This window comes from Balaenoptera borealis, assembly GCF_965194805.1.
Source record: "Balaenoptera borealis genome assembly, chromosome: 4".
Classification (NCBI taxonomy): domain Eukaryota; kingdom Metazoa; phylum Chordata; class Mammalia; order Artiodactyla; family Balaenopteridae; genus Balaenoptera; species Balaenoptera borealis.
Window position 1 is genome coordinate 48,575,095 of NC_138861.1, and position 18,100 is coordinate 48,593,194.

General features: G+C 35.6%; 1 protein-coding gene and 1 long non-coding RNA gene across 21 annotated transcripts in view; one reads left to right on the forward strand and one right to left on the reverse strand.

Annotated features, from left to right (window-relative positions):
• The window catches only part of PTPN13 (protein tyrosine phosphatase non-receptor type 13), a 247,308-nt gene that overhangs the window by 98,039 nt on the left and 131,169 nt on the right, over positions 1-18,100 (reverse strand). For 19 of the 20 annotated variants that reach the window (XR_014244298.1, XM_082391058.1, XM_082391051.1 and 16 more), the window contains 7 exons: positions 14,225-14,299; positions 13,929-14,103; positions 11,572-11,725; positions 11,017-11,155; positions 9,939-10,091; positions 6,786-6,968; positions 3,967-4,129 (listed from right to left, as the gene is read on the reverse strand). Coding sequence is in view for 19 of the 20 variants with exons in the window: in XM_082391058.1 (XP_082247184.1) it covers positions 3,967-4,129; positions 6,786-6,968; positions 9,939-10,091; positions 11,017-11,155; positions 11,572-11,725; positions 13,929-14,103; positions 14,225-14,299 (1,042 nt within the window). In the remaining variant the exon portion in view is untranslated. The remainder of the gene's footprint in view (positions 1-3,966; positions 4,130-6,785; positions 6,969-9,938; positions 10,092-11,016; positions 11,156-11,571; positions 11,726-13,928; positions 14,104-14,224; positions 14,300-18,100) is intronic. The other variant, XM_082391057.1, reaches the window with a different exon arrangement.
• LOC309628322 overlaps positions 14,309-18,100 on the forward strand; it is a 129,346-nt gene continuing 125,554 nt past the window's right edge. The window contains exon 1 of the long non-coding RNA XR_014244418.1: positions 14,309-18,076. This is a non-coding gene — a long non-coding RNA (uncharacterized lncRNA). The remainder of the gene's footprint in view (positions 18,077-18,100) is intronic.

The following is an 18,100-nucleotide window of genomic DNA, read 5'->3' on the forward strand; positions in this document are numbered from 1 at the left end:
AAACAATGCAACTCTTTCATATTCATGCATCAGAATGAAGTTTAAATAAACATGTCTCTTGAGGACACAGGGAGGGAAGGGGAAGCTGGGACGAAGTGAGAGAGTAGCATTGACATATATACACTACCAAATGTAAAATGGATGGCTAGTGGGAAGCTGCTGCATAGCACAGGGAGATCAGTTCGACGCTTTGTGACGACCTAGAGGGGTGGGATAGGGAGGGTGGGAGGGAGGCTCAAGTGGGAGGGGATATGGGGATATATGTATACATATGGCTGATTCACTTTGTTGTACAGCAGAAACTAACACAACATTGTAAAGCAATTATACTCCAATAAAGATATAAAAAAAAAAATAAACACGTCTCATCACCAGGAAAATTCAACATTCTTTCTCTGAAGTAGAAGTGGACACCAAGTTAAAACATGACAATTAAAAAAAAAAACTTTTGTTTTAAAATTCCCAGTATAATCTTTAGCTTCAAATAGAGTTTTTATGAGAGCAGATAACATTAATTCTATTTTCTTTTACTTTGAGAGGAGACTTTATTCAAAGATGCAAAAACTGAGTCTTAAACAGATTCAACTACTGGGAAATGCCTCCATACCCAAAAGTTTTCTTCACCCTAAAGGAAAATGTAGACCAAACTTTGGCAGGCATAGGGACCACCAGTTCAGCTTAGGTTATATCTATTTTGTAAACATACCAAGGATTATGCTATTCAAATCCATTCATAGATCATTCCTGGGTAGAACTTAAAGTGTTGCACATATCCATGGGACAGAATAATAAACCACCCACTTATCTACTGTCCTACTGCCTTTCACCTGGAAAGGACTCCAACATGGACCACCAGCATGGGGAAGGACATTAGAATGAACCTACATCCTATTACTAATGTTTCAAATTTGAACTCAAAGCCTTTGTTAGTTCCACACTCAGTCTGCAATCCACGCTGTGCTATTATTCAGTCTCGTACTTGTTTTGTATTTCCTTATTTCATCAACTAAATTGTATGCTCTTTTGAGGAGATGGGCTTCATTTATTTTTGTAACCCATAGCACCTAGCATGTAGCAAGTGCTCAGTAAATGATTATTAATCTTAACTTAATTCCATGCAAATTAGTTCTCTGGAAACTTATCAAATAGAAAGACTACTGGATTAGGAATTAAGAGATCAGGTTCTAGTCTCCTTTGACCTCTAACTATGAGGTTAAGTGAGACACTCTTTTCTCTGAACCTGTTTCCTCATCAGTAAAATTTTGGACTTAATGGCCTCTAAGGTTTTCTCTAGCACCCATATTCTATGACTCTAAAGAAGCAACATACACTTGTGAGCCCATCAACCTCCAATAGATAACACCGGTTATTTTCACTTGTCTAGTACAAACAGTTAAGTAGGCAGGTAGTTACTTCTATGCTGCTTCCAAGCAGAAAATAATTCCTTTCAAGGCTTAACAAAATCAGGGAATAGATGTAGATAATACCATCTTAAAGTCCTTTTACATATGAATTTAAGGATACATAGTGTGTTCTTAGGGGGAAAACTGAGATATGTAGAACATTCCCACTTCATTGGTGAGGAAAATGAGACCTCAAAACGTCAGTTACTTTCCTAAGGTCATCCTACTACTACTATAACTAGTGGTAGCCGTGGTAAAACAATGTTGATGATGATGATAATAAGGATAATGAATATTTATTCAATACTTATTTTGTGCCGGCACTTTTACATGTATGAATTCATTTCATCTTCACAATAACCTTATCATGTTGGTATTATCATTATGATAATCATTTTACCAGATGGGGAACTAAGGCAGAGAGTTTGAGTCGCCTGCCCACGGTTTCAGAGCTTGCAAGTAAGACAGCGTGGTTTGAACACTGGCAGTCTTGCCCCACAGTTCATGTTCTTAACTACCGCAATATATCATTGAAATGTTGAGGGTGGAAGGCTGGTTCATAGTTGTGTCTTCTGACTCTTCACTATAGCACCCTATACCACATCTATAATAATGTAACCTTCAATTTTTCAATTCTGACTTGAATAGAATATTAATCTAAGTAGGCATATCAATGGCTCTCATAAGTTTGATTATTTCACTATACTTTTTTTTTTAATTTATTTATTTTATTTACTTATTTTTGGCTGTGCTGGGCCTTTGTTGCTGCGTGCAGGCTTTCTCTAGTTGCAGCGAGCGGGGGCCACTCCTCCTTGTGGTGCGCAGGCTTCTCATTGTGGTGGCTTCTCTTTTTTTTTTTAACATCTTTATTGGAGTATAATTGCTTTACAATGGTATGTTAGTTTCTGCTTTATAACAAAGTGAATCAGTTATACCTATACATATATCCCCATATCTCTTCCCTTTTGTGTCTCCCTCCCTCCCACCCTCCCTATCCCACCCCTCTAGGTGGCACAAAGCACCAAGCTGATCTCCCTGTGCTATGCAGCTGCTTCCCACTAGCTGCTTCCCACTAGCTATCTATTTTACGTTTGGTAGTGTATATATGTCCATGCCACTCTCTCACTTTGTCCCATCTTACCCTTCCGCCTCCCCGTATCCTCAAGTCCATTCTCTAGTAGGTCTGCGTCTTTATTCCCGTCTTGCCCCTAGGTTCTTCATGACCATTTTTTTTGTTTGTTTTTTAGATTCCATATATATGTGTTAGCATATGATATTTGTTCTTCTCTTTCTGACTTACTTCATTCTGTATATTTCACTATACTTTGAAAATATATAAGAGCATACAAATTTTTTAGCAGAGCAAAGCAGGGAAAGAAAAGGAATAATGTGATTACAGCAACAGTTATCATATTGTAGCATGCATAAAATCATTACTGAGGAAAGCCTGTTAAAATGCAGATTCCAGGGACCCAATTCCCAAAGACTGTGATTCACTAAGTGTCACATAGGTTTCTGGAATCTTCATTTTTAATCAGTATACAGCCCCTACCATCTTGATTCTGAAAGGCTGAGAAACATTTATTCATAGGTTGCCATAACCTCAGTCTGATCCTACAGGGGAAGGTTCGGATAAAGAATTCATAGGGCTCTGCTGCACAGTCATCAGTGCTATTACATTTAATTTTTTAATCAAATTCTTGATTAAAAAAGTGTTTCACTGAAGTCTATAAGAATTTAATATGCAGAACCAGACTTTCTACAACTTTAATCTCTACATGAGGTCTTGCAGAGTAAGCTTTAAATATTTCAGTTCCGATTGAGATTTTCTTCAGAGCTAAATTGGTTTCTTCTGTTGGTTCCTTTTCAAAAGGAACTGAAACCACTCTCCTGAGCACTTATATTGGTACTATGGTTACTCACATCAGTGTCAGAACAGGGACATGACCAAGTAAAACTGAAATCTGTCACCCCCAAAACTGTTATGGTACATGACTTCCCCATTCTGGGTGCAGAGCCCCCTGCCTTGTTTCCCATGTTCTTTCCCTTATCTGGAAAGCCCTTCCATTTATCGTCAACCTACTTAATTATTTTTGTCCTTCAAATTCCAATTCAAGTGCCACCACTCACATACTCTATCCTCTGATCTCCCTTTCCTCCTGCAGTGTATATTATAGAGACTGTACAATATAACCTGTTATTGAAATCTTGACCCTCTATTGCGTATTACTGTTTCATGTTTGTTGGTCTTATCTCCCAGTGTGTAAGTTTACTACGGGTAGAGAATGTGTCTGAAACTTTTACAATATTTACATCAGCTAGCCTAACAATCGGCACAAGATAGTTCAACAGGTACTCCCTGACTGATGAGGGGTGCTGTTTTCAAAATAAACATGAAGTTGACATCTCAGCTTCATTTATGACACCTTTATGAACTTGACTTAGTCATTTAACATCTACATACCTTGTCATTTTCATCCTAAAAGTGGAAGTTCTTTTAAAGTTTGTGGCAAAAATCATGCATTGACCCTGGAGTCATCTGACACAGTTTGCTTCTCCTTACCGATATCCTGGGCATCTTGGTTGCTCTGTCTTGCTCTCATTTGCAGCTGGAACTTATGCTGGGAAGAGCAGAGGTGCAGCAGGTACTGGCATATCTTACTGTTGTCTGTCTGGAAGGCGTGTTTTATTCCATCTGATGTATTTTGCAATGTGATTTTCTTTTTCTACAATATTAATCAAGGGTATTTAAAATTAGGATATTTTCCTATCACTTCATTGCATGACCAAATTTTAGAAACAATGAGTAAGTACAGATATTATTTTTACTTCACATTATTAGGCATGAATACTCATTGACCTATATCTAATATAAATATAGAAAAATATAACTCTGTATTATTAGAAATTTAGGAAATAAATGAAATTAATATTATTTGCCACTTTTAGAAATTGTAGCCTAAATCAGATTGTATAGACTGTATACCAGCCACCAGCAAGGGAAATAGTTTCCTTTAAAGATTACTGATATTTTGAGTTTACTGCAATGTTTACAAACACCAAAACTATTTAAAAAAGAAATTACAAGAAATATATGTTCTACCGCCTTAGATAAAAAAAATGAAGTTCAACAAAAACTGATATTAATATGCAATAATAAGCACTGTGATTCAGTCAAGAAAAATTCTGGTGGCATGAAGGCTGGGATGGAAGATGTGGGAAGTTAAGGAAAATGTTGGAATGCAGAAACACCGGATAACATAACTGCTGGGCTGAGAGATGGAACACATCAATATTTAGAGACAGTGATTCTTGCCAAATTCTGGGAAAGGAAGAGAATCATTAATCAGTTTTATCTCTCTGTTTCTTAAAAACGAAATGTTTCTTATGTAAGAGGACATCCTGAAATATTGCGACCTATGTGGTAAGGCTTGCAGTGATCCATATGCCTTAAAAGACTAGCATTCAACATGTCAGGGATCTAAGACTAATGTCTCTGGAGAATTGCTCAAGCCCAGCTAGATTCTACTGTAGCTCTTGGCTTCTCTACTGTACAAATTAGTTCCTCTATATCATGTCCCTTGTCTTGCTGTCAAATGCAGAAATAGGCTCAGACAAGTCAAATTTCGTAGACTCACAAAAGATATGATAACAGAGTATTACTCAAACTTCAATCATGCAGGTGCCACCTTCATAATTCCTGGTCTTAAAAACAAAATAAGACTATTAAATTCTTGCTAGATGTTGTTACCAGTGAAATCTCAGGAACCCTGTTCTTTCTTAAGAAAAGGAAATCAGCAAGTATTAGAGAGGAGTTAAAGCTATAGTAGCACCAAACTAGTATCCTGACTACCAGTAGCATTCCTAGTAACTCTTCAAATAGTTGGGGAATTTTTCTCCTAAAAAACACTGCACTTAACCACTATCAAGTAATTCCCAAGGATGTTGAACTCCACAGTTGTAAAGCTGTAGAGGTTTGAAACAAATCATAAGGATAATTGATCTTAAGTGTTAACTGACGGACTGGACAAGAAATGTGCCTAAGGAAATTCAGTTGTTAGAGATGAGAAGGGCGAAGGGTAACTTTTCCATCTCCCCAGAGGCCAGTGGAAGAAAAAAGGAGAGTTTAAAAAAGAGAGTTCTGTGTTAGAGAAAGAACTACAGGATAAACAAGTTCTGTTAAAGACGGGAATAGTTTGCAGGGAAATGTGGGCTATTCTTTATTACTGGAGATCTTTAAAAATGAGCTAATCATAGCTAGTTCTATTTTTATTGCAGGGCTGATGTGATAGCTGGCAAATGATGGCTGAATGCTGGATGATTATTTGATTTGTTGCCCTTTTAAAACTGGTCCAAATTAGATTTGTATTTAATTCATCAAGGTTTCCTCTAGGCACTTGCTCTGCCAGCATTTTCATTGGGGAAGGTAGGTAACCTAGGTAATTTCCTGATCTTGACAATCTTGGGAAGATGAGGATGGTCTGGGATTTCCTGAGAGAATACATTATTATGTGGTAATCTTAGTGGTACCTCTGGGTTTCAGGGGAAACCAACCAACTAACCCTCAGGTCTAGAAATGATTCCAAAGGTCTCTAGGTTGAAGATTATCCACAGTCAGTTGGGACTTTGATATTATAACCTTAAAAATATTGTTTGTTCTGGTGAGACCATATTTCAGCCCAAATATAAACTAAAGATGTCAGTAGTCCCTGAATACCATTAGGAAAACAAATACCTGAACAGATTTTTGATTTACCTCTGGGGTTTGTCAATCACACTTCAATGTTCAGATTTTCCACCTACTTCCAAAATCAAAATATGCCTTTATAGTTCATTATCTTTCATAAACATGATTTTCTAAAAATTGCTTTCCTAACTTTATCTCCAGAGACTACACACTAAAACTTAAAACTGTAGAAAGTCCTGAGGCTAGTTCATAAAAGTCAGTAAATCTCTGGACCACTGAGATTCAAATACAGTTCTGTGAGGGACCTATTACTAAACTAGACAAAGTTCACTGGGGTTAAGATAATTATCAATCTTAAATACATTAGAGGGTTTTCTCCATGTGAGAAGTATTAGTACCCTGGAATAAGTTCTGAATTAACGGAGAAGTCAACTTGGTTGTAATTTAACTAAAGTTAATTGAGCATATAACCAGCTAAGAATTCTTTTAAAAATCACCTTCTGAGAAAACCAAAAACAAAATCTCAATAATACTTCCCCCAACTAAGAAAGAAGAGTTAAATAGTATTAAGACATCTAAGCTCTACTAAATGCCAGGGTTTAAAGTTCGCTTAAGGAAAGTCAATTAACACGTTACATTTGAAATCGACAACACCAATTTAAATGTAGAATCAAGAGAGGTTAAAATGGACATACGGAAAAAGAAATCTTCTTGGTTTCCCTCCATGGAAAGCGAAGGACCAATGTGCGAACTCCATTGTGAACCTCAAACACAAGGACACCTTTAGAACAGACTCCAAGCAGTATTCCTGTTTGTGACTTTTTCTCAGGGTGCACCCGGTGAAAATGAACTCCATATTCTGTCAGTCTTTGGCAGACCTGTTGGAACAATACCATAACATAACAATGCACCTTGGAAAAGGTGACTTAAAGATACAGAAGTTGTACCAATGTCGTTTAATATGGAAAGGATAGTCTCTTAAACAAATGTTGCTGGAACAACTGGATATTCATATGCCAAGAAAATAAATCTTGACCCTTACTTTAGCCAATATATGAAAATTATCCCAAAAACAGTAACAGACTTAAATACAGGAGGTAAAACTAGAAAATTTAGAAAATATTTGACTGTGGGTTAGACAAAGATATCTTAGACGGGACATAAAAAGCAGGAACCACAGAAGGAAAAATTGGTAAATTGAAGCTTCATTAACATCAGAAACTTTTGCGCTTCAAAAGTCAATGATAGGAAAACAAAGGCAAGTCACAGACTGGGAGATAAGGAATCGTATCTAGAATACATAAAGAATACATACTTCTCAGATACAAAATAACCAGATACAAAAATGGGCAAAAGATTTTGTTAGACACATCAACAAAGAAGATATATGAACGACAAATAAACATATGAAAAGATGCTCAAAGTAACAGTAACTAGGGAAATACAAATTAAAACCACAATCATAAACCACTACTTACCTTATTTCAATAGCTAAAATGAAAAAAAAAAAAGAAAACAAAACTAAACATACCAAGTGTTGTTAAGGGTGTAGAGCAACTGGAAATCCCATACGTTACTGGTAGTACTGTAAAACTGTACAACCACTTGAGAACAATTTGGCAGTTCTGCAGAAGTAACACATACACTTACCATAGATCCCAGCAAACCTAATGGTAGGTATTTACTCAAGAAAAAGAAAAATCATATGTTCACGCAAAAATGTGTATTTGAGTGTTTAAAGCAGCTTTATATCCATCAACTAAAGAAAAAATAAACAAATCATTGCATATCTGTACAACAGAAAACTATTCAGCCATAATAAACAAACTACTATACACACCACACATGGATGAATCTCAAAAGCATTATTCTAAGTGAAAAGAACCAGACACAGAAGACTATGCAATATATGATTCTTTAAATGAAATTCTAGAGAAGAAAAAATTATGGTGATAGAAAGCAGATCAGCATTTGCCAGAAGTTAGGAATAGGGGGGAAGGGACTGAATGGAAAGGGACATGAGGGAAATTTTTGGTGTTGGAAGTGTGTTATATTTTTGGCAAACTTTTTATTTAAAGGGCTAGATAGGAAACATTTTCGGCTTTGTGGGTCATATGATCTCTGTTTTAACTACTTAACCCTGCTGTTGTAGTGTGAAAGCAGATACAGACAATAGGGAAACAAATGAGCATGGCCGAGTTCCAGTAAAAGTTTACTTATAAAATAGGCAGACCACAGTTTGCTAATCCTTGTTCTTCATCATGGTTGTGGAAATGGTTGCTCAACTGTATATATATTTTCAAAACTCACTGAATTGAACATTTAAAAGTGGTCAATTTTATTGTATGTAAATTATACCTCAATAAAGCAGATTTACAAAAAGATATGAAAGTTTTTCAGAGGCAATATGATACATAGCAGAAGGGTAACCTTGGAAGGGTATATTAATGAGATTTTTAAAAAAATTCTTAGGTTAGAAGAAAGATGCTCAAGCTGAAGAGAAAAGGAGTAACAGGATACATTATTAGAAGGAGAAGGGCAGCCTACTATGCATTAAGCACACTACTTATATGGGGAAAACTGAAGCTCAGAGAGGTTAAAGTACATTGTCCAAGTTTACCCAGCTGGTTGAAACAAGAATTCAAATGCAAGACTGTCTGAAAATCCCCATGCGAATTCTTTCTGCTGTGTTAATCTGTCTTCTACCTTTATTAATAAAAATATAACTTGATATTTACTTCCTACAAGTATAAACATGTAATAACCGAGGAAAAAAATAAGTACATAAGGTAATGTCTTTAAAAGTAGAGTCAACTTAAAACAAACCACCCTGCCTTTCTTACCATGGATCCTAGATTAAAGGTGGTATAAGTCTGTGAATGAAACCCCTTTATAGATATTTGTAGGGCCAAGGGAAACTTGGCTCCCTTCCCTTATTATGGAGCAGCAAATTTAAGGCATGCTGTTACATCCTGGGGAGCTAACAGTAATTAGAGAATAATTACTGAGAGGAGAATATTCTTTTATTTTTAATTACTGAGAGGAGAATATTCTTTTCTTTTCTTTTCTTTTTTTGTCAGCCACGCCACAGGGCATATGGGATCTTAGTTCCCCGACCGGAATCGAACCTGCACCCCCTGCAGTGGAAGCAGGGAGTCTTAACCACTGGACCACTGGGGAAGTCCCCCCAAGAGGAGAATATTCTGAATTTTCTCTTCTCAATAGAATATTTTCACATATTTGCTGTTCACATTGGAAGTTTGCATAGTACTGTCTTTTCTGATCATAAATGCACTGGTATTCAACTAAGGTCTTATAGGAACATGGTGGCAGAACTGAAACTATAAATCAATTTTTCTAACCCCCTTCCCCTGTGTGAATTAGTTGGCATTAATGGAAAGACTATTTTTAGAAGATATAATTGAATCTTAAGCTTTTTAAGAAAAAACAAAGCAAAACAACCCTAGAATTAGTTTCAACTTGCCTTTCTTATCCAGACAGTCACAAAATCCAATTGTTTCTTCTTTATAATATATCTTGATTTTGAGAGTATGAAATAGGATAAAAGCATATAATCCATAGCCAGATAGATACGGGTTCAAATCATAGTTTTGCTCCACATATCAGCCACTGACTTTGGGAACATTACATTTCCTCTCTGAGCCTCAGTTCTCTCTTTTACAAAATGAGAATTAAAATACCATGGTTTTAGTCAGGAATAAATGAGCTGAGATAAAGCATACAGCATCAGTTATTGGCACCTGAGCTTTTAGATGTATGTCTTCCAACACTTCTTCCTTACTTTGAAAAAGATAAAAAGTTCATCATTTGTAATCTTGCATGCTTACCTTTAAAAATTCTAACTCTGTCTCTTTTTCAGAAGCTCCCACATAGGTATTATGCAATTTCGGTAACTCTTCTTTAATATAGGATAAATCAAGTTTCTCCATCACTCTGGGAGGTAAATAATGCTCCAGTCTAAAATAAGACACACCGTGAACCTAGAAGGAGAGTGTTTTTGTAAGAAATTCTGTTTGCCCTCTTCCTCCTATCTTAAAGTTCTTGCCTCAACTAGAGATAAGGTATTCCTATTTATACTTCTCTCTGAGGAATGAGTTTTAGAGAAAGTGCATCTCTTTCTGTTTTATTCAGTGAAGTAGAATGACTGAACTGATCAGCAAGCCTGAGAAGAGACTGACAATCAAAGGCCAAATGTCACTATAGTTAAGGATTAATGTTGTGAAGGATGCTGCTTGAGTGGCAGAGTCTCTTCTTGCTCCCTGCTTCCTCTTAGGTCCACTTGTATTCAGGTGCATTTGGCCTTGAACATGTGTCCTCCATACAGTGAGCTCTGCTGGGTTCTCAGCCTATCACTGCATGGATCCATGTGGAAGGTGGAAGACCCCTTTGATCCAGATTTGGCTGGTAACCCTTATGTCTAGTATCTGTTAGTTAGAAATAGGGAGAAGGAAGGGTAAGTGTTAGATATCCCAAAACTCTGAAACAGGATAATTTTTAAACAGAAAAAAAAAGAAAGGAAGGAAGGAAGGGAGGGAGGGAGGGAGGGGGGTGGAGAGAGAGAGAGAAAGAGAGAGAAAGAAAGAAAGAGAGAAAGAAAGAAAGAAAAAGAAAGAGAGAAAGAAAGGAAGGAAGGAAGGAAGGAAAGAAGGAAGGAAGAAATAGAAAGAAAGAAAGAAAGAAAGAAAGAAAGAAAGAAAGAAAGAAAGAAAGAAAGAAAGAAATCCCACACTGCATGATTTGAAATAACCAATATACACGGAGAACTCGGTCATTCTGAGGCACCAAACTAGCCTCAAAAATCTCCAGATATAAACAGCAAACACTTCAACCAGGTTTAGTCTTTAATCATGCTGATTATAAGAACACCAATGCAAAATCTGTCCTGGAGAAAAAAATAAATCCTACCTCTGGTTGATAATCTCCATACTCAGCTTGTAGAGCCAAGGATGCTAGTAATAAAGAAGTCTCATCATCACAGTGCATCCTCTCCTCCAAGATATCTTTTCGCAGCTGAAGATAATACTGATGACAGGTCAGAGAATGTCTGGGAAAACAAATACACAAAACATCTAGGCTTTTGATCTTGAATCTTGGGGTGATTTTTTTTATTGGCATAGAAGTTTAGTTGCCAAGATGGCTTATGATTAAGTATAAGAAATTAATAAACTATATTGAAGGAAATACTTCTTTTATGATAAAGAAGACTTTATCATTGATCAGAATAAAATAATTCAGAATAAAATAATAAGCAATGATAAATAAGACTTTATCATTGATCAGAATAAAATAATATCATTGATCAGAATTCAATAATTCAATAATAAAATAATTATTGAAAATAATTATTTCAATAATTATTTGAAATAATTCAAAATAATTCAGAATAAAATAAATCAGTAAACTAAAGGGTCAAAAGACCAGGGGCCAAAAAGAGAAACATAGAAACTCTTGTGTACTCACTGTATTAGACTAACATCATCCATGAAAAATTTAATTCGAAAAAACAAAGTAAAATTAACGGAGGCTTTGCTCTTTTTCTTTGGTTCTTCCTTCCATCCCTCTGGGGCCACTTTGGTTAATTTTAGATCAGGATCAACAAAGAAATATTCATTATCTAGAACAGAATGAGAAATATTCAGATAAAATAAAAATACTTTCATGTTTTCTTTTAATTTCTTCATTTTTCGGTCAGACTTACACAGAACAGTTTTACACCAGAATAAAACAGGATTGTTAAGAAGTATGGCAGGGAATTCTGAGGCACTGCATATGGATGGAAGGCAGTATGGCTCAGTCTTTTATAAATGAGGGCTCTGAAGACAGACAGACGTGTATTCAACTCCTGGTCACATCATTTACTACCTGTGTGATACTGAATAAATTATGTAACCTATCTAGACACCAATTTTCTTGTCTGTAAAATCAGGATGGTACTAATTCCTGCTTTTTAGGGTTGTTGTAGAGATCAAATGACATAATGGTTATAAAATACTTGGTAGTTTAAAGCATGTGGCACATGGTAAGTATTCAATAAATATTAGCTATATTTGTTATAGTTGAGCTACCACTGAAACCTAGAAGGAACAATAATCATCATTTTATTTTTAGTTTTAATGTCATCATTTAATTCTTGATTCTCTCCAAATAAAAGATTAGTCAGTAAAATCTGACTTATCTAGAATGTTTAAGAAATTAGATACAAAATTAGATACAAAATTCTGACTAATTGGGCTTCCCTGGTGCGCAGTGGTTAAGAATCTGCCTGCCAATGCAAGGGACACGGGTTCAAGCTCTGGTCTGGGAAGATCCCACGTGCCGCGGAGCAACTAGGCCCGTGTGCCACAACTACTGAGCCTGCGCGTCTGGAGCCTGTGCTCCGCAACAAGAGAGGCTGCGATAGTGAGAGGCCCGCGCACTGCGATGAAGAGTGGCCCCCACTTGCCACAGCTAGAGAAAGCCCTCGCACAGAAACGAAGACCCAACACAGCCATAAATAAATAAATTTAAAAAAAAAAAGAAAAAAAAATTCTGACTAATTGAATATTTTTATACAGATAGTATTACATGATTAGTCTTAAAACTGTAATTAGTAAACTGATAGAACATCAACAGGCACTAATCGAATATTTATTGGATGACTCTACGAAATGAATTATTAGTGTTTAAGGAACAAGAATTCAATAAACTAAGTTGAAAGACATATTTCTTGTATGACAAAGATGGTGTTATCCTGATCTTGTAGGGTTTCAGAGTGATTTGATCCTTCAATTATAATTTATTGTACTTTGTTGTCAAAGCTTTTTAAGTTAAATTTTGAGGTAAACAGGAATCTGAAATATTGAAGAGCAATTTATAAATATAGTAATATTAAAGAAATATTTATTTAAACCCAGCTCCAAAGGGTTTCTTTTTAAAAAAAAAAAACTAATTCTTTTTTTTAAAATTTATTTATTTTTATTTTTGGCTGCATTGGGTCTTTGTTGCCGCGTGTGGGCTTTCTCTAGTTGCGGCAAGCAGGGGCTACTCTTCGATGCAGTGCATGGGCCTCTCATTGCAGTGGCTTCTCTTGTTGCGGAGCATGGGCTCTAGGCGCATGGGCTTCAGTAGTTGTGGCTCACGGGCTCTAGAGCACAGCCTCGGTAGTTGTGGTGCATGGGCTTAGTTGCTCCGCTGCATGTGGGATCTCCCAGACCAGGGCTCAAGCCCATGTCCCCTGCACTGGCAGGCGGATTCTTAACCTCTGTGCCATCAGGGAAGTCCCCAAGGGGTTTCTTATTGCTATGATAATTCTAATTGATAAATAGCAGCAGCTTCTACTGAATCTGTGTTCTGAGACCACCGTGGTTGTGAACGTCACAGGTCAGTGGATGTAACGCTTAAAAAATGTGAAATGACTTATTTTCCGTCATCAACTGACAACATTTAGGAAGACACTGTTTCTAGGATAGTAAGCTGAAGAAGTTGATATGGAAATTCAGAAATAGGGTCCTGCTATATATTCAAACTCATATTAGCAGAATACTAATTTCTAGAGTACATATGTAGGCAAAATTATGGTCCACAAAATATAACAATTAAAATCTATGTTTATATAGCCAATGCCAGAGAAAAATCTTCATGATAAGGTACAGAAGATGCTAAAAAGACATGGCTATTAAAACAATGTACCTAGTTAGGAAAAGGAACTCCTCCTACTTCTCAATGCTGACATATCCATGTAGTTAATATTTCCCAAAAGAAGGTTAGGCAGAACAGATATAGGAAGTCGTTGTTGCCAAGTTTCCATACTATACCCTGAATTTAAAATGCCTTGGTACCTTTGAGGGTAGCTAAAGCGAACAAATGATGTTCCACTAAGCCAATATGGGCCACAAGCATATCAAACACATCTTTACATATAGTTTTGGTATCACAAGTCAGTTCCAGTTTCTGTCCACTCAGAAGCATTATGTTTACTTTTCTTCGGTTATCCTCATTCTTCCCTTTCTTGGTCTACAATTGAAAAAAATGAATGGAAGTTATCAACGTAAACATTATAAGAATTTTACTGTTTTAAAAAAATCATTACTAAAATTATTTTCTAAAAGTGACACAAAGTGGTTTTATTACTTACAAGGATAGACCGCGGCAAATCCAAAGATATAAATGGTTCAATCGTCATTTTCACAAACTCAGGGCCAAAGAAATTCTGTGAATCACAGAAGTAGAATCAATAGTTTTTATCATTTATTCAAGCTCTTTCCTTGAAAGGAAAATAATGTAATAATAATAATAATAAACAACTACATGTAAGGCCACCATATTAGAACTAGTGATCTGAAACAAATGTAAAAACTTTCAATAAAGAAGTATGGTGGAATTTGCCAAGAACGGGAATGGAATGTGCCTTACACTAAGTGTGAATAGAAGTTTTATCAGCTTCATTTTCTACCAGCAACGTAAAATATAAAGCCTGGCTTTATACTGTTTTACATAAATAAAGGTTTTCAGTTTTTGGACTCCAGGTAGACTCAAACTCCCCAAAATAAAAAAATAGCAGTCTCAATTATTGAAGTAATATAGAGTTGTCAAGTTCACATAAGGATTTGGTTTAATAATGTTAATGTGTAAAGTTACTGAACAGAATTTCATTATTTCAGAGAGTGATATTCAATTTGTCCTAAAACAAGTCTTAGTTATTGGACATCTATTTTGATATTACAAAAGACACATCCATCTGTAATCAAGTTCTTGGAATCCTGTACTTTTTTGTTCTAATTAGTGACAACTAGGGATATTATAAGTATCACAGTCTCTGCTCCCTATTTCTGCTTCTAGTAAGAAAATAATATCTCAGGAGCTGGGGAAAGTAGAGTCCACATTGTGCATTTACTTCTTTTCAAGCTACTCTTTCCCTTTATGTCTTGTATATCCAGGGTTTTCTGCCTAGAGGGGAGAATTGGTTGAAGAGATAACTTAAAACAAGTTAGACTCCAGGAGGGAGCAGCATTCAGAATAGACGGAAAAATTATGTCCAAATGGGCAAAAGGTAGAATGAATGCAGGGCTAATTTTGAGGCCAAAGGCAGGTGGTGTGTGCGGGGGGGCAAGCTTTCGTGCATGCATGTGTTTGAACTAATGGGGGGTAACTGGAGTTTTATTTTTGTTGGTTTCTTCTTTGCATTTCACTGTACAGTTCATTTGGTTGCTTGATGTGGGAATTCTATCCAACAGCCAGGTGTGGAACATGTGACAGGTAACATTTAAGTAAAAGTTTAACAGTAAGCATTTTAATACTCAACGAACCAGTAGGACACATTTTAAATGAGAATAGAAACAGAGTAGAAGAAACGACAATAGTCTGCCATGGGAAACACAGAATTTGATACAGATCAAATAAGGCAATAGAGTATGAACATTAAAAATTTGTTTGCATCAAAAATAATACAGAAAAAAAAAGAACTAAAAACTTATGTTTGGGGAAATAACATTAGTTCAATTGTGAAATTGTTCCTCCTAATACTAGTACTATTTTCAGCCTCAAAAATATAACCTTCCTACTCTTTTTATTTTATTTACTTATTTATTTATTTGGCTGCACTGCACGGCTCTCAGGATCTTAGTTCCCCCACTAGGGATCGAACCTGGGCCCCTTGCAGTAGAAGCGCAGAGTCCCAGCCACTGGACCTCTAGGGAATTCCCCCTTCCTGCTGTTTTTTTTTTTTTGTTTTTTTTTTTGTTTTTTTTTTTTTTTAGAAACAACACTATGTGGTCCTTCAATGACCAATAGCTCAAATTCTCTAGTCATTGATATAGCATGTCTCTGACGAAGAAAGCAGACACCGACTGACTGAAAGGAAACACAGGTTTTTAGTGAGATGACACATAACAGTGGCATACTATAAAGGTACAGACTCTCTAATGAGCCAAAGTTCTGCATTAGCTCTCTGAAACTATGATTTTAGAAAAAGATGTGTATATATAGTGCCTTTTATGCTTTATGTGGGCCTTTAATTATTGGCAGCCCATGCTATCCTGCCTACTGCTTAATTTTGACAAATGTATTGGTTATAATGATAAATTGATGAAGCCTTATTGAATTTCTTCCCTTTGGCTTGAAATAAATTCAGTTGTATTTTATTGGAATCTAATAACTTTAAAATTAGACATTGTCTTATAAATTACAACCCAATTCCACATTTTAAAAATCAGCATAATGCGACACAAAGTGGTTTAAAAATGTACATAAAGACATATTATTAGAAATTGAATTATTAGCAACTGAATCCAAGTCTTCTAATTTGTAGTTCAGTGTAATTTTCACCATGCAATACTGTTTCTTCTCCTTAGAAAACTATGAGGAAAATTTGAATTCTATCAATTTCAGGGTATACAAATATGCTTTTAAGAAGATTCTTTGAAATAAGCAAGAAAACGCGAAACAGAGTAAGATAATATACTTTCTTAGTGTAGGACTAAAAAGAAAAAAATCATTCTAGATTTTATCACTTTCCTAACATTTATTTTGCTTTTGAAGAATTATTTGTAAAGGAACAATACAAATTAGATACTGCCTCATCTATCAAATTGGTGATAATAATAAAAAAAAGAATGATAGTATCAGAGTTGGTAAGAATATGGTGAAAACAGGCATCATCAGAGGAAACATAAATTGGAAGAAACTTTTAAAGGGCAATTTGACAATATGTATAAAATGTCTTAAAAGGTATTTGCCTTTGACTTGGCTATTCTACTTGGAGGAAGTTATCTGCAAAGATTTAGCTATAAGGATGTTTATAGCAATTACAAATTAGAAACATTTTAAACGTCCAATAGCTGGAAACTGATTAAATAAATTATGGTACACAGTACGTTCACATAATGGGAGTACTTTACAGCCCTTAACAATAGTATTATAAAAGTTGTAAAATGTTCATGATATTTTATATGAGAAAAGACTACGTTCATTTTGAGCTTATGCTTATAAAAATATAGAGGATATATGATGAAAGAAAAATAAACCAACTAAACACATAAAAGAAAAATCCCCCACAGATACAAGATTTGTTCTTTCTTATCTTTGGATATTGTAATATGAGGATATGATGCTTGGAGATAATGCAGTCATCCTTTAACTATAAAGAGAATTACTGTCAAAATTCTGAGAATGGCAGAGCAGAAAGGTGGAATGCGCTTGATAGCATTCTTGAGCTTCTGAACCACCTCTGAACTCTCTATCTCTGATCTTCTTCGTTTGTGGGATAAAAAATTTCTTAATATTAAAAAACAATCTCCCACAATACTGGATAAAGCCAGTTGACTTTAGGTTCATGAATATACTTTTAAAATATACAGTTAAGATACTCTAACTCCATCTAATGTTTTTTTAGAAAGGAAATCATGAGAACAGTATGGAGGTTCCTTAAAAACTAAAAATAGATTTACCATATGATCCAGCAATCCCACTACTAGGCGTATACCCAGAGAAAACCATAATTCAAAAAGACACATGCACCCCAATGTTCACTGCAGCACTATTTACAATAGCCAGGTCATGGAAGCAACCTAAATGCCCATTGACAGATGAATGGATAAAGATGTGGTACATATATACAATGGAATATTACTCAGCCATAAAAAGGAACGAAATTGAGTCATTTGTTGAGAAGTGGATGGATCTAGAGACTGTCATACAGAGTGAAGTAAGTCAGAAAGAGAAAAACAAATATCGTATATTAACGCATGTATGTGGAACCTAGAAAAATGGTACAGATGAGCCGCTTTGCAGGGCAGAAGTTGAGACACAGATGTAGAGAACAGACATATGGACACCAAGGGGGGAAAACTGTGGTGGGGTGGGGATGGTGGTGTGCTGAATTGGGCGATTGGGATTGACATGTATACACTGATGTGTATAAAAGTGATGACTAATAAGAACCTGCAGTATAAAAAAACAAACAAAACAACTAATATTAAAGATTCATTGGGTTATTTGTATGGAAATATGTTAA